Source organism: Cydia strobilella, chromosome Z (genome assembly GCF_947568885.1).
Source record: "Cydia strobilella chromosome Z, ilCydStro3.1, whole genome shotgun sequence".
NCBI classification, from domain to species: domain Eukaryota; kingdom Metazoa; phylum Arthropoda; class Insecta; order Lepidoptera; family Tortricidae; genus Cydia; species Cydia strobilella.
In genome coordinates, this window is record NC_086068.1 from 40,929,323 (window position 1) to 40,941,388 (window position 12,066).

Sequence of the window (12,066 nt, forward strand, 5' to 3'; positions counted from 1 at the left end):
ATATCATCTCACTACAAAATTAATGCGAATCACAAATCAATGAGAATCCCGTGATAGTGTAGTCTCCACTCTCTTTGAAAGATTAAAAAACTTACAGTTGGCAGTAGGGAAGAGCGTAGGTGTCCTTGGGGGCGTGGCCGTGGCGGAGTTGATCGCTTTGAGTGCGGCGCGCACGGGGGACTGCGAGATCGGCGGCTGGATGGGGATGTACACCATCGAGTTCTTGTTGGTCAACTCCGATCTTCCGTCGTCAGCTTTCTTCGGCTGCGGGAACGTCTTCTTGGCGCGCGGCCTAACGTCCGGCGGCTTCGGAGACTTCTTCGCTGCCGCCGGTACCGGTATCACTTTGCTAATACGCACTTCCCGCAGATTCGGAGCCGAAACTGCTGGGGCGATCGGTCGCGGCCGCAGAGAATCCAGGACGGTAGAAGATTCTTGCGGAGCATCACAGTCTTCGTACTCCATAGGTTCCGATTTAATTTCCACTACAACATCGTTAGGTTTCGCCTGTTTCTCGGGCGGAGACGTCATTCTGGCGAAAGCTCGTACGCCGACTTTACCGACTTGCGGATTTGCCGACGGATCGAATCCGCTTCTCAGTTTCTGTAGTTTGTTTACCGCCTCTTTCATGTTGCGCACGTTGTCTGTGCTCGTAGGCGTGAAAATACTAGAGTCGGGGTTGACCTCCACTGTAACTGGCGTGGCCTTGCTGGCGCTGGAAGAGCGAGTGGCGGGTGGAGCGGGTGGCGCGGGTGGCGCGGGCGGCGCGTTAGCCGCCGGGCTCGAGGCCGCGCCCTTGCCGCCGCCTCCCGCCGCCCCGGCGGACACGTCGCTGTTACTGTTATTTTTTGGTACTTTGCGAGCCATTACGGCTAGGCTGGTGTCTTGGTCGTATTGTATTCGATCTTTGGTAGCTTTGATGACTTTAGAAGTGCCTGGTTTGGGTAAAAAGGCGTTCTTTGCAATAGCACTTTTTTCCTTATCGACTACAATCTTATTACTCTCTGTGCTAGTATCTGCAGTTTTATCTGTAATTTTATCTGTACCCTTATTCGCGTTAACCTTTCCAGCATCATTACTTATAGTGGAATCGCTTACTGTTTTATCAGTAGTTGTATTAGGAATTGTAGGGCCATCAATATTTGTTTTTCCGCTACCCAAGTTTTTGGTACTTGGCATTGTTTTTGCAGCATTTTTATTAGGTGTAACCGTAGCCACCTTTTCTTTCCCCCCGTCTTTATTGGGCGTGGTGTTTTCAGTATCCTTGTCGTTTATTTTATATTTATTATGAGTCATTTTCACGATATCTGTTATTTTGGTTAAAGTGGCAGCTTCGGTAAGTTTGTCTTTAGCATTTACTGTAATAGTCAACGAGGCATCTTTGTTACCCTTGTCATTAATTTTGATTAGGACAGCTGATTCTGTAGTTTTTTCTTTTTCATTGGCTTTAGTTATTGTAACAGCTTCCTTCGGAGAAACTCTGTTAGGATTGGTTTTAGCTGTATTTGTTAGTGGCGGCGCGGACGTGTCGTTCGGATTAGTCGTAGTGGGATTGTTTTTCTCCAGTTCAATGGTCTCGATATTGTTCAACGGCTTGTTACTCCTCGAAATTCTGTCATTTGGAGAAACCGGTTTTTCTCCTTGTTGTGTATTTTTTTCTTTGTCATTAGTTTTCGGTAGATCAGTTTTAGCGAGTGTTTTATTTGGCGCGACTACATTGTTTGTTTTGGGATTCTTATTCGGTTTGGGCGCCGCGTCGGTTGTGAGGGGAGCGGGTGGCAGGGGCGCGGCGGCGGCCGGCTCGCGGTCGACCTCGACGGGCTCCTCGGAAGCGGCGTCGTCCGGCTCGTTTTGTTTGTGTCCGATTTCTTTGCTGCTGCTGACCACGGGTGAGTCGGAATTCTTGGGCGCCGGCTCCTTGCAGGGGGTGTCGAGCAGCCGCCGCTTCTCTTTAGGGCTGCTCTCAGCGGGCCCCTTTGTTTCGGAACGAGTCCGCTTGCGAGTGGCCGCCTGGGGTCTGCAAAAGGAAGCGTTACGATAATTTTCAACACACTTGCTCAAAACGACGTTTTTATCCCACCGATTTTTGGCTCATAGTCCTAGATATTAAACACGCGTGCTCTTTCAGTGTATTATTCCACTCGTGCTTTTTCATTATATTATCCGACTGAGTTAAGAAGCTAACTGATTGCTAATAATATGCATGGAAAGGGAGCCTTCTTTAATTGGTCGGACTGGCGGGCACCGGCGCGCCCGACTAGTACTTACTATGCCTTATGGGAAACGGTCGAAGAGATAGTTCAGATCCGGAAACCGCTACCAAATTTTAGTATGCTGTTGGGCATGGTACTGGGTCTCCAAAACTGCCGGGAGACAGCGGCGCCAGCCATCTACTTCAGCGGAATGACGTCATCAAAATGACTCCCGCCTCGTTGCGAATATTGCATTTTGCACCCAAACTATGCATTGCACAATTGCACATACACGTGTGGGGTATTAAACGAAAGCCAATAAAATATTATATATTTCACTAATACACTATGTACCAAAATATGCAATAGTTTAAGAGAAATTTTTAAAAAAACGATTATTTGGGTTTTTCAACCAAACCATAAGTCGGACGTTAAAGCAATGTACTACAAAATTAAAGCTGATGTCTCAAGCCATACACTGATGTCAAAATAATCAAAATCAGACCAAAAACGTGAAAATTATGCATCAAAATGTAGGTATTTGCTAGAACAAATGCATTACAGTAAAAAAAATCGAAATTGGTCATTTTCAGGATAATCCGCATAAGCTTCTAGTATGTTATTAGCAATAAATATAGCATATAAAAAGGATCATAAAACTGCTGGGAGACAATCTCTATAGTGCCTGAGTGACAAATAATGGCGTCATACATGTGACCGCTGCCGAAATTTGCAAAATCTATATTATAACTATACCATGAGTCACACATACACGTGTGCTATATCAAACGAAAGGTTATTAAATATATTATGATTCGTTAATACATTACTTATAAAAACAATGTATATTTTAGGAGCTACAAACAAAGAAAAACCACTTTTTTTGAGAAAAGATCGTTTATATATATTTTATAGTTCAACTAAAAACGTTATAACAATGTTGCGTCTAATATAAAAGAAACCAGTTATTCAACTATACGTCACAGCTAAAATTTTTAATTTCCGATAAAAACTGTGGAAGTTGTACAAAAAAAACTAAAGCGCGCCAACAATTCTACCTTCATGCGCTCATATTATGCAAAGAATAGTTCAAATTATGGGGTATTAAATAAAAGAACATTACATAAAATACATGAAAACGACATTTTGGAGTGGAATCATAATTTATAAAATGAATTTGAAAAAAAAAATGTATTGACAGAAGCAAGTACAAAATAGGTGTTGAAGTCCCTGACTTCTGAGCTAGGTAAAAAAACATGTTACAGAAGTCAGTGTCGTCTCCCAGACAATAGAAATAGGCAGAATTTGCTGTCTACGTGTGATGTATTGTTTACATGGAACTACTGAACTGATTTTGATAAATGAGGCGTCAATTCATTCGAATTTGTAGCCCAGGTGCACAAAACTTAAATTTTAACCGACTTTCAAAGGAGGAGATTAGGTACGAAAAGAAACCGTTGTTTTGCTTATTTATCAAACAAATTCAATTTATAAATTATAATTCCCCTCCAAAATATCGTTTTCATGTGTTTTATGTAATGTCCTTTCATTTAATACCCGATACTTAGTACTATTCTTTGCATAATATGAGCGCATTAAGGAAGAATTGTTGGCGCGCTTTAGTTTTTTTTGTACAACTTCCACAGTTTTCATCGAAAATTAAAGCGGTAACCTAAACCTGAATAACTGTTTTATCTAATAGTATAAGCAATATTTTATTAACGTTTTTAGTTTAGATATGAATTCGATATACACCTACTTTTTCATAAAAAGTGGTGTTGCTTTGTTTATAGCTCTTAAACCAAAAATTTTTTTTGCAAATAATGTATAAATGAATCATAATACATTTAATAACCTTTCATTACATGAAGCACACGTGTATGTGTGACTCATGGTATAGCTATAATTTACATTTTGCGAATTTCGGCAGTGAATATCTGTATGACGTCATTATTTGTTACACAGGGACAATAGAGATGGTCTTCCGACAGTTTTAGAATCCAGGTCATATTGTTAATAACATACTAGAAGCTTATGCGGATTCTCTGGAATATGGCTGCTTACCATCAGGCGGGCCGTATGCTTGATTGCCAATTGCCACTGACGTGTTATAAAAAAAAATGGATTTTTTTAACTAAGGCCTTGGTATGGGCGAATACCTACATTTTGATGGATAATTTCCACAATTTTAATCAGATTTTAATTTTTTTGATATTAATGTAAGGCTTGAGACGTCATCTTTAATATTGTAGTACATTGCTGTAACGTCCGACTTTTTGTTTGGTTGTAAAATCCAAATAATCGTATTAGATTTTCCACCATTCTGATTTCTTTGTAATTTGCACTAAATATTGCTGTATAATTTAAGACACGGTGTATGAATAAAATATAGAACATTTAATTGGCTTTCATTTAATACCCCACACTTGTATGTGCAATGCATAGTTTGGGTGCAATATGCAATATTCGCAACGAGGCGGGAGTCATTTTGATGACGTCATTCCGCTGAAGTAGATGGCCGGCGCCGCTGTCTCCCAGCAGTTTTGGAGACCGAATAACATGCCCAACAACATACTAAAAGTTGGTAGCGGTTTCCGGATCTGAACTATATTCCCATAAGGCAGTGCACTAGACCGCCTGCGCGGTGCTCGCCCCGGCCGCGGCCGGCCCGCTCGACTCGCCGCCCGCGGCCGGGGCGAGCGAGGGCCGGCCGGCAGTACGAGTATGACAGATGAAACACACAATACTAACTGTTTTAACTATTCAAATTAGATTAATATGAAAGTTTCTTTTTTTTTCTCGCAAGTGTGTTGAAAAACGTCGTATGAAACGCGTGTGCATTGGTCATTATACACATCGGCTTTCTTATTGCGCGCTCGCTTACAGCTCGCGCGCACAATATCGCCTCGTGTGTGATGATCAACTTAGCACACTTGTATCATAATGTACTATTATAAAACCACGTGCCTTATGACAACATGCGATTTTCAATTTATTACATGCCGCTTACTTTTCAGCAAGTACATTTCCTTCCTTTTCTTTATTTTTCTCTGCGTCTTCAGTTTTAGGAGTTTCGGAATCCATTTGCTCGCTATCGCTTACCGCATCCCTGAAAGCAAAATATATTATGAATGACACCTCCGCTCCTAGACAGAATGTACTTGTTTCGCATATTTGTAAATCATTCAAATGGATTTAAAAAGTTTTTTCTCAAAAATAGACGGCAAATTCGACGTTGCCGGTTAAAAAGTAGGTCGCGAAGTGCGTAGTTTATGGTCAGTCAAAAAATTAAAAAGTTAAAAACATTGCAGTCTCGATTTCGGGACTGCAATGTTGCATACAAATTCCATTATTTGTCGTGTTCCAAACTTTTTAAAAGTTGAAGTGGCCATATCAAATGAAGGCATAGGTCCATTAAACAGCCAAACAGATGATCAGTACTTATTATTACAATGTTGGTACCACGACTATTTAGGTGTCTCAAATAGGTTGGCGTATTTTCAGCAGAAAAATAAAAAGGCGGCAAAGCAAATCTTTTTACTTTTTTCTGTGAAAATATAATATTTCTATCATATTTGTGTTTATTGCGCCATTTTTGAGAAAATCACTATATATGACTCGGCTGGAAGGCTACTTGCTGGCTTCGGATTCAATTAAACGGACTCCCAAGGTCGTCCGTTTAAAACGAATCTTCAGCCAGCAAGTAGCTACTTCCGAGCCTCGACAATAATGTACTATTGTTATGCAAGGCTGCAAAGTGGTTATTTGGCGTGAGTGTTGAAATTGAAAGCTGAGCGAGTGAAGGAATCTAAGATTGAACCATGAGCGTAGCTAGTGGTTTAAAGATAGATTCCTGAGCGTAGCGAGGCTTTCAAGACACGAGACGCCAAATAATTTTGCAGCCGTGCGGAACACACAACTTTTCACCTCACTACAGCGAGGAAAATGCGAGATGCAAAAAATAAATAAAAATAATCATATTTCATTTTGCCCTCTATTTACCATATCAATGTTAAGACATAACACACTCAAATCCAAACAAAATAAACAAGAGAAAAGCACACATATTCATCGTGTTCGAAATTCAAATGACTTTTGCACGCTAGCGGATAAAATAGACTTTTGCAAGCAGATTTCGCGCTATAAACTGAGGTTTTCCGAGCGAGTGAGGTGAAAAATCTGTTTGCCTTTATTGAACCTAGAAATTGGAAGTACTTACCCCGCATTAGAGTCATCTTTCGATCCCTTGGAGTTGGAGCGGCTCATGAGAGTGCGCGCCGGCGTCTTCGACCGCCTCTCCCGCACCGGGCTCCGCACTTGCCCATCAAACCTATACCCTATTGGAGGTAGGCAGGTTACTTACCCCGCATTAGAGTCATCCTTCGATCCCTTGGAGTTGGAGCGGCTCTTGAGAGTGCGCGCCGGCGTCTTCGAACGCCTCTCCCGCACCGTGCTCCGCACTTCCCCATCAAACGACGGTATCTGAAAAGTGTATCATTTTAAATTAACATAATTTGTGCACAGACGCGTAAAAAACATAAAATATTGTAACCGAACTTTAAAAACCTGAAACGCTGTAGGTCGCCATATATGTTTCACCTCCGCAGCTCGAACAAGGGTACTTCGCTGCTTAAAAACAGTTGACAAAATCGCACAAAATAACATAAAAGTGACCTTTATATTAAAATGTAATTTCAACGTGCGGGGCCTAATACTTGGATTCTATTTCCTCTGTCTTGTTCACGTCGTTAGCAAAAAAAACGGTAAAAAAAAACAATGAGACTTTATTCAACCGTATATTATATTGACCGGTTTATAAAAACAATTAGACTTTATTCAACCGTATATTATATTGACTGGTTTACAAAAACAATCAGACTTTATTCAACCGTATATTATATTGACCGGTTTATAAAAACAATCAGACTTTATTCAACCGTATATTATATTAACCGGTTTATAAAAGCAATCAGACTTTATTCAACCGTATATTATATTGACCGGTTTATAAAAACATTCAGACTTTATTCAACCGTATATTATATTGACCGGTTTATAAAAGACCCCCGAAAAAAAGTCAAATCGTATCGTACAAAAACAATTACGAGTATGAATTCGTAACAATGATAATAAATGTGTTGTTCGGGTTCCTGCCGGCGTTCTACATGACATTAAAGCTCTCCAAGGAGCCTCTACGTATTGGATTTATATCCCCACGCAAGCCTATCAAAAGACCGGCATTTATAGGCCCGTGAAATCTAATGGGATATAAATAATAATAATTAATTAATTTAAATAAACTTTTAATTATTGTTATCCTGTACTCAGGCAAACCAACTTTGTCAGTAGAAAAATGGGCGAAATTCGAATTCTAGTTGCGAATTACCTATTCGCACATGTATCGTACAGTCGCCATCAGATATATCGGAGCGGCCGAGGTGATTAAAATATCTGAACACGCACTCTAACGCCTTGACAATAGAGGCGTTCAGATATATGTGAGCGCCTTGGCCGCTCCGATATATTTGATGGCGACTGTACAACGTTTTACAGTACAGTCGAAGGCAAAATTATCGACCCAGACAAATGGCTTAAAAATATGTGAACACGACTTTATTGTCTAAGGTGTAAGAGCGTACACATATTTTGGAAACTTTGGGAATGTATATACATTCATGCCCTTGACTGTACATATGGCTCTTTAAATTTTCGACATAGTTACCTAATGTGCTAATTATCGCACTAGTTCGATAAAGTAGCACCATAAATGTACTGTAAAATAAATAATTATACTTTTAATGATCTCTACCTACTATTGTGGTCTAATAGTACCCGCAATTCCGAATGTAACATAAAAATATATAAAAAAGGTTGAGGACTGAAGCGTTGATGATCTTTATTTCCATACTATTTCACTGATCTCTTTAGTTTTGTTTTTTAACCGACTTCAAGATTTCAAAGGAGGAGGTTCTCAATTCGGTTGTTGTTTTTTTTTATGTTTGTTACTCCATAACTCCGTCATTTCTGGACCGATTTTGAAAATTCTTTTTTTGATCATGAGTATATATAGGTACATACAGATTGGTCCCGTTTTTGTCAAAAAGCAGGTTTTCTTTGACCTTTGTTTAGGCCTAACGAGATTAACAATAAAATTTAATAATAAATTACATAACCATATTAGAAATTTGAAACTATGTACTCTAAACATACAGGCTATTGCCAGGTGGCGACACTAACGCAGCAGGGCTCAGTTCCATTAATCTCGACGCTTAGTCCTCTGGTCAAAATAACTCCACTTCTGTTCAATAGATGACGCGGAATATGGAAGAAACGCGACTGTATATACACTGTCAATCTTGTTTTATTCAACCATGATGACATTAAGAAAGACCGTGCGTTTTGGAGTGTCTGCCATCTCGTGACCTCGCCGCGTAGCCAACATGCCAATCGCTTACGCTTCGTAGTGATCGAAACGCAACTGTCACTGTCGCACTAATGTGGAAGAGTGATAGAGAGACACAAAGCGTTTCGTTGTCGAAGCGACAGCGATTGTCACTTTCGCTATGCCCTCTGAATCACAAGCGAAAACAATTCACGCTTCTAAGCAGGTGTTGCCCCCTACACTTCACGCTGGCTCTATTTCGCATTGTAGAGTAGAGTCTGCACTCTAGTAGCTTAAATCCAGAAATGGAAACTTGACATACAGTAGCGGCAAATAATCTTTCATATTTTTTCAGATACATTTGCATATATTTTTTAATGATTTCTCAAAAACTGCTCCAGCGATTTCGATGAAATTTACAATATAGGGGCGTATAAAAACGACGATTCGACTAAGCTAGGGTTCATTTTGAAAGTAATTAGTTTGCCCGAGTTTTCGCGGTAGCCCGGTGGGTACTAAATTGTAAAGTAATGATGCGATTTAATTTTTAAACCAGAGGCTAACGAGGCAGAAAAATCGATCCATCTAGGTTTTATTGTTGGTAAGATTACATTTTAAGTGTTATTTTAAATAAGAAATACAATATTTATAAGCTTTATAACATAGATTAATTGGGGTGCGTGAAGTCCCCAATCCGCATTGTGCTAACGTGGTTGCCCACGTTGCCACGTGCTGTGGGACGTAAGCATACATATATATATAGTCTAATTTCATTAATTTTAGAGTGAATGCCTGCAAAAAATGGCAGTATGATAGATTATTTGTCGCTACTGTTATGCTTCGCGCCACTGAATAGGGGGATTCTGTGCTGCGCTGCCGTGTACAGTTCTTGCACGCTACACTACCTATAGTTATGAATTGGGCGTATTATACGAGTAAGATGAATGCAGATGTTGTTACCATGTACTTGAGAACTTCCTCCAGCTTGGAGGCCTCGAAGGTGGTGCGGTAGGGCGCGTACGCGAACTTGCCGTACTTGCGCGAGATGTTGCGGATGTGCTGCTCCGCTTCCTGTCCGTACACACACACACACACACAACTCTTATTAATAACATTGATCTAATCAAGTATAATACCCACTACTAGGGCGTACAACATAAATCAACTAAGTTGTTATTTGTATTCTTGAACTATTTACAAGGTACTAACATTGAGTTACTGATTATAAGACCCAACTTTGTTTATTACTGCGCCGCAGTATGATATCATATGGCGCCGTAATTCAGTTCGGCCATCAAACACGGCGCACGGTTTTTTTTGACATTACACCTCTTCTACAATTAATAACGCTTTCATAGTACATATGTACACAAAATCTAGTCTATCAAAACTGATCAATGGTATGCCTCAACGCATAGCGCGTTGCGTTGATTCTCCAGGGTTGTCAACCTTGCGCGCCATTTTTATTGAATTATTCGAAACAGTCCGCGAACTAAGCACGCCCAAATGATGGAAGTGAAATACCACTGACAATGGTAATGCGGTTTTTACATTGGATGCAGATCTGCATGCCGCATCGCTCATCAGTGTAATAACCACCGCGTAAGCTACCAGAAAGAGTAGATCGGGCTGTACCTGCATGGCGTCGACTATGTCCTGCCGCTTGGTGCGGAAGTTGTTGGGGTCGCGGTCGCAGTACAGGTAGCAGTCGCGCGCGGGCACCCAGGCGCGGTCGTGCGCGCCAAAGAACCGCACATCAACCAGCCCCGCGTGGCTCACCGTCATCGCCTTCGCTGGCCAGTACGGGAACCCTGCGAACCGAACGAACATTCTAGGATTACACTTGTAAGTTTTACTTACGTAAGTAGGGACAGCTATTTACTAGAATGAGATAACGATATTCATATCTCATTCTGTAGTATAGCTGTGTCCCTACTTACGTAAGTAAAACTTACAAGTGTAATCCTGGCCTGATGCCGCCTTTCTCATTCTCTCAGAGAAATACTCCGATAGTCTACATCTATTTCGATCATTTGTGTCGTCTAAAGAAAGTCAGATTAATTGAGTAGAAAGTAATCTACTATACTATGTTAGCAAGCTAAACAGACGTTTTTCTATATTAGAATTATTTTATAAATAGTCTGCACAATTAGTACAATCGGATTAGGTCTAACCTCGAAATCCTTCCAAAGATATGAAATTTGGTATGTATGTTAATCAAAGGTCTCTTTTTCATGTCCACACTATTTGACATTTGGGGACCTCGAGGAGTCGCAGCCATCTTGGAAAATGTGTCCCATCCTGGAGAAATTTGCGTTTTACTCTAAATATACGTTCTCTATGAAAATATGGTGTAAGGCAACATTAAAGCTTATTAAATTCTACACAAAAAAGTCCTAGACATCTTTGCGGAAAAAAAACATCTTGTTATAGAAAATAATAGCTGAATCCAGATTTAGCGCTTATACCCTTTCAGGGGATATTCTCTTAATAGGAAAATTGTAGGAATATGAATTCCACTTTTGTCTATACATTTGTACACGTTATACCCCAATATCAACATTTTACTCGAGTGCGACTTAAACAGAAAGTAGGGTTATGGGTTTAAATCCTGATAATCAGTACATCCTGTAGCTCAGGATACCAGACGGTTTTTTTTTAAATGACGTATCGATAGATTCCTCTTGCCCTTCACAACCTGTTTACACTTGTTTTATTAAAGAAAAATCAGTACAGCCGCCTTGAGAGGATGCCGAATATTAAATCATATTTTTACTTCTAGCGCCTAAACTATTGAGTGGATTTCAATGAAATAGACATCAGTAGATCCATAATTGGTACACGAGTGCTATGCAATACAAATTTACTAAAATAAATGGAGGAAAAATATTTAGGACTTAAAAATATAACTGCAAAAACAGATTTTAGGTCTTAAATGGGGTTTAAACAAATAGTGACAGTAACGAAATTTGACACCTACAATTTCAGGGATCCCTGTTTGCGTGACATAAAATTGGAGCTTCGGGGACCACAGGGATCAAACGCCATCTTGAAAAGTATGTCTTTTTTGGTTTTTCTTTTTGTTCTCGGAAATCGGAATATGTGGGTTGAATGTGAATACTGTGTATGGCGAAACGAAAGCTTATTAAATTCCACACTAAAAAGGTATACACCACAATGTCCCAAAAACGAAGCCTTTTTCTAGAAATTAACCAAACCATTAATTAACATACATACCAAATTTCATAACTTTGGAAGGATTTCGAGGTTAGACTTAATCCGATTGTACTAAATAGTCGCTTCAATCGTGCAAGAATTTGAGATATGCTTTACATGTATGTATGTGGAAACTTAAACATGATCAATGTAATTTTTGCCCGTAAAGGTTGTGTATGAAAGAAGAAGGCGACTCGACTAGCCTACTTTTAGGATTTAAGATACTGCAATGAGAAGCATAGGAAGTATTAACCGGTTTGCGAATGCACCATGCGT

At 40.0% G+C, this 12,066-nt stretch overlaps 1 protein-coding gene across 1 annotated transcript in view; it reads right to left on the reverse strand.

Moving 5' to 3' along the window:
• The window catches only part of LOC134754966 (MYND-type zinc finger-containing chromatin reader ZMYND8-like), a 50,271-nt gene that overhangs the window by 23,730 nt on the left and 14,475 nt on the right, over positions 1-12,066 (reverse strand). The window contains 5 exon segments of the mRNA XM_063691460.1: positions 96-2,017; positions 5,203-5,301; positions 6,412-6,674; positions 9,535-9,645; positions 10,210-10,385. Of these exon segments, the coding sequence (XP_063547530.1) occupies positions 96-2,017; positions 5,203-5,301; positions 6,412-6,674; positions 9,535-9,645; positions 10,210-10,385 (2,571 nt within the window).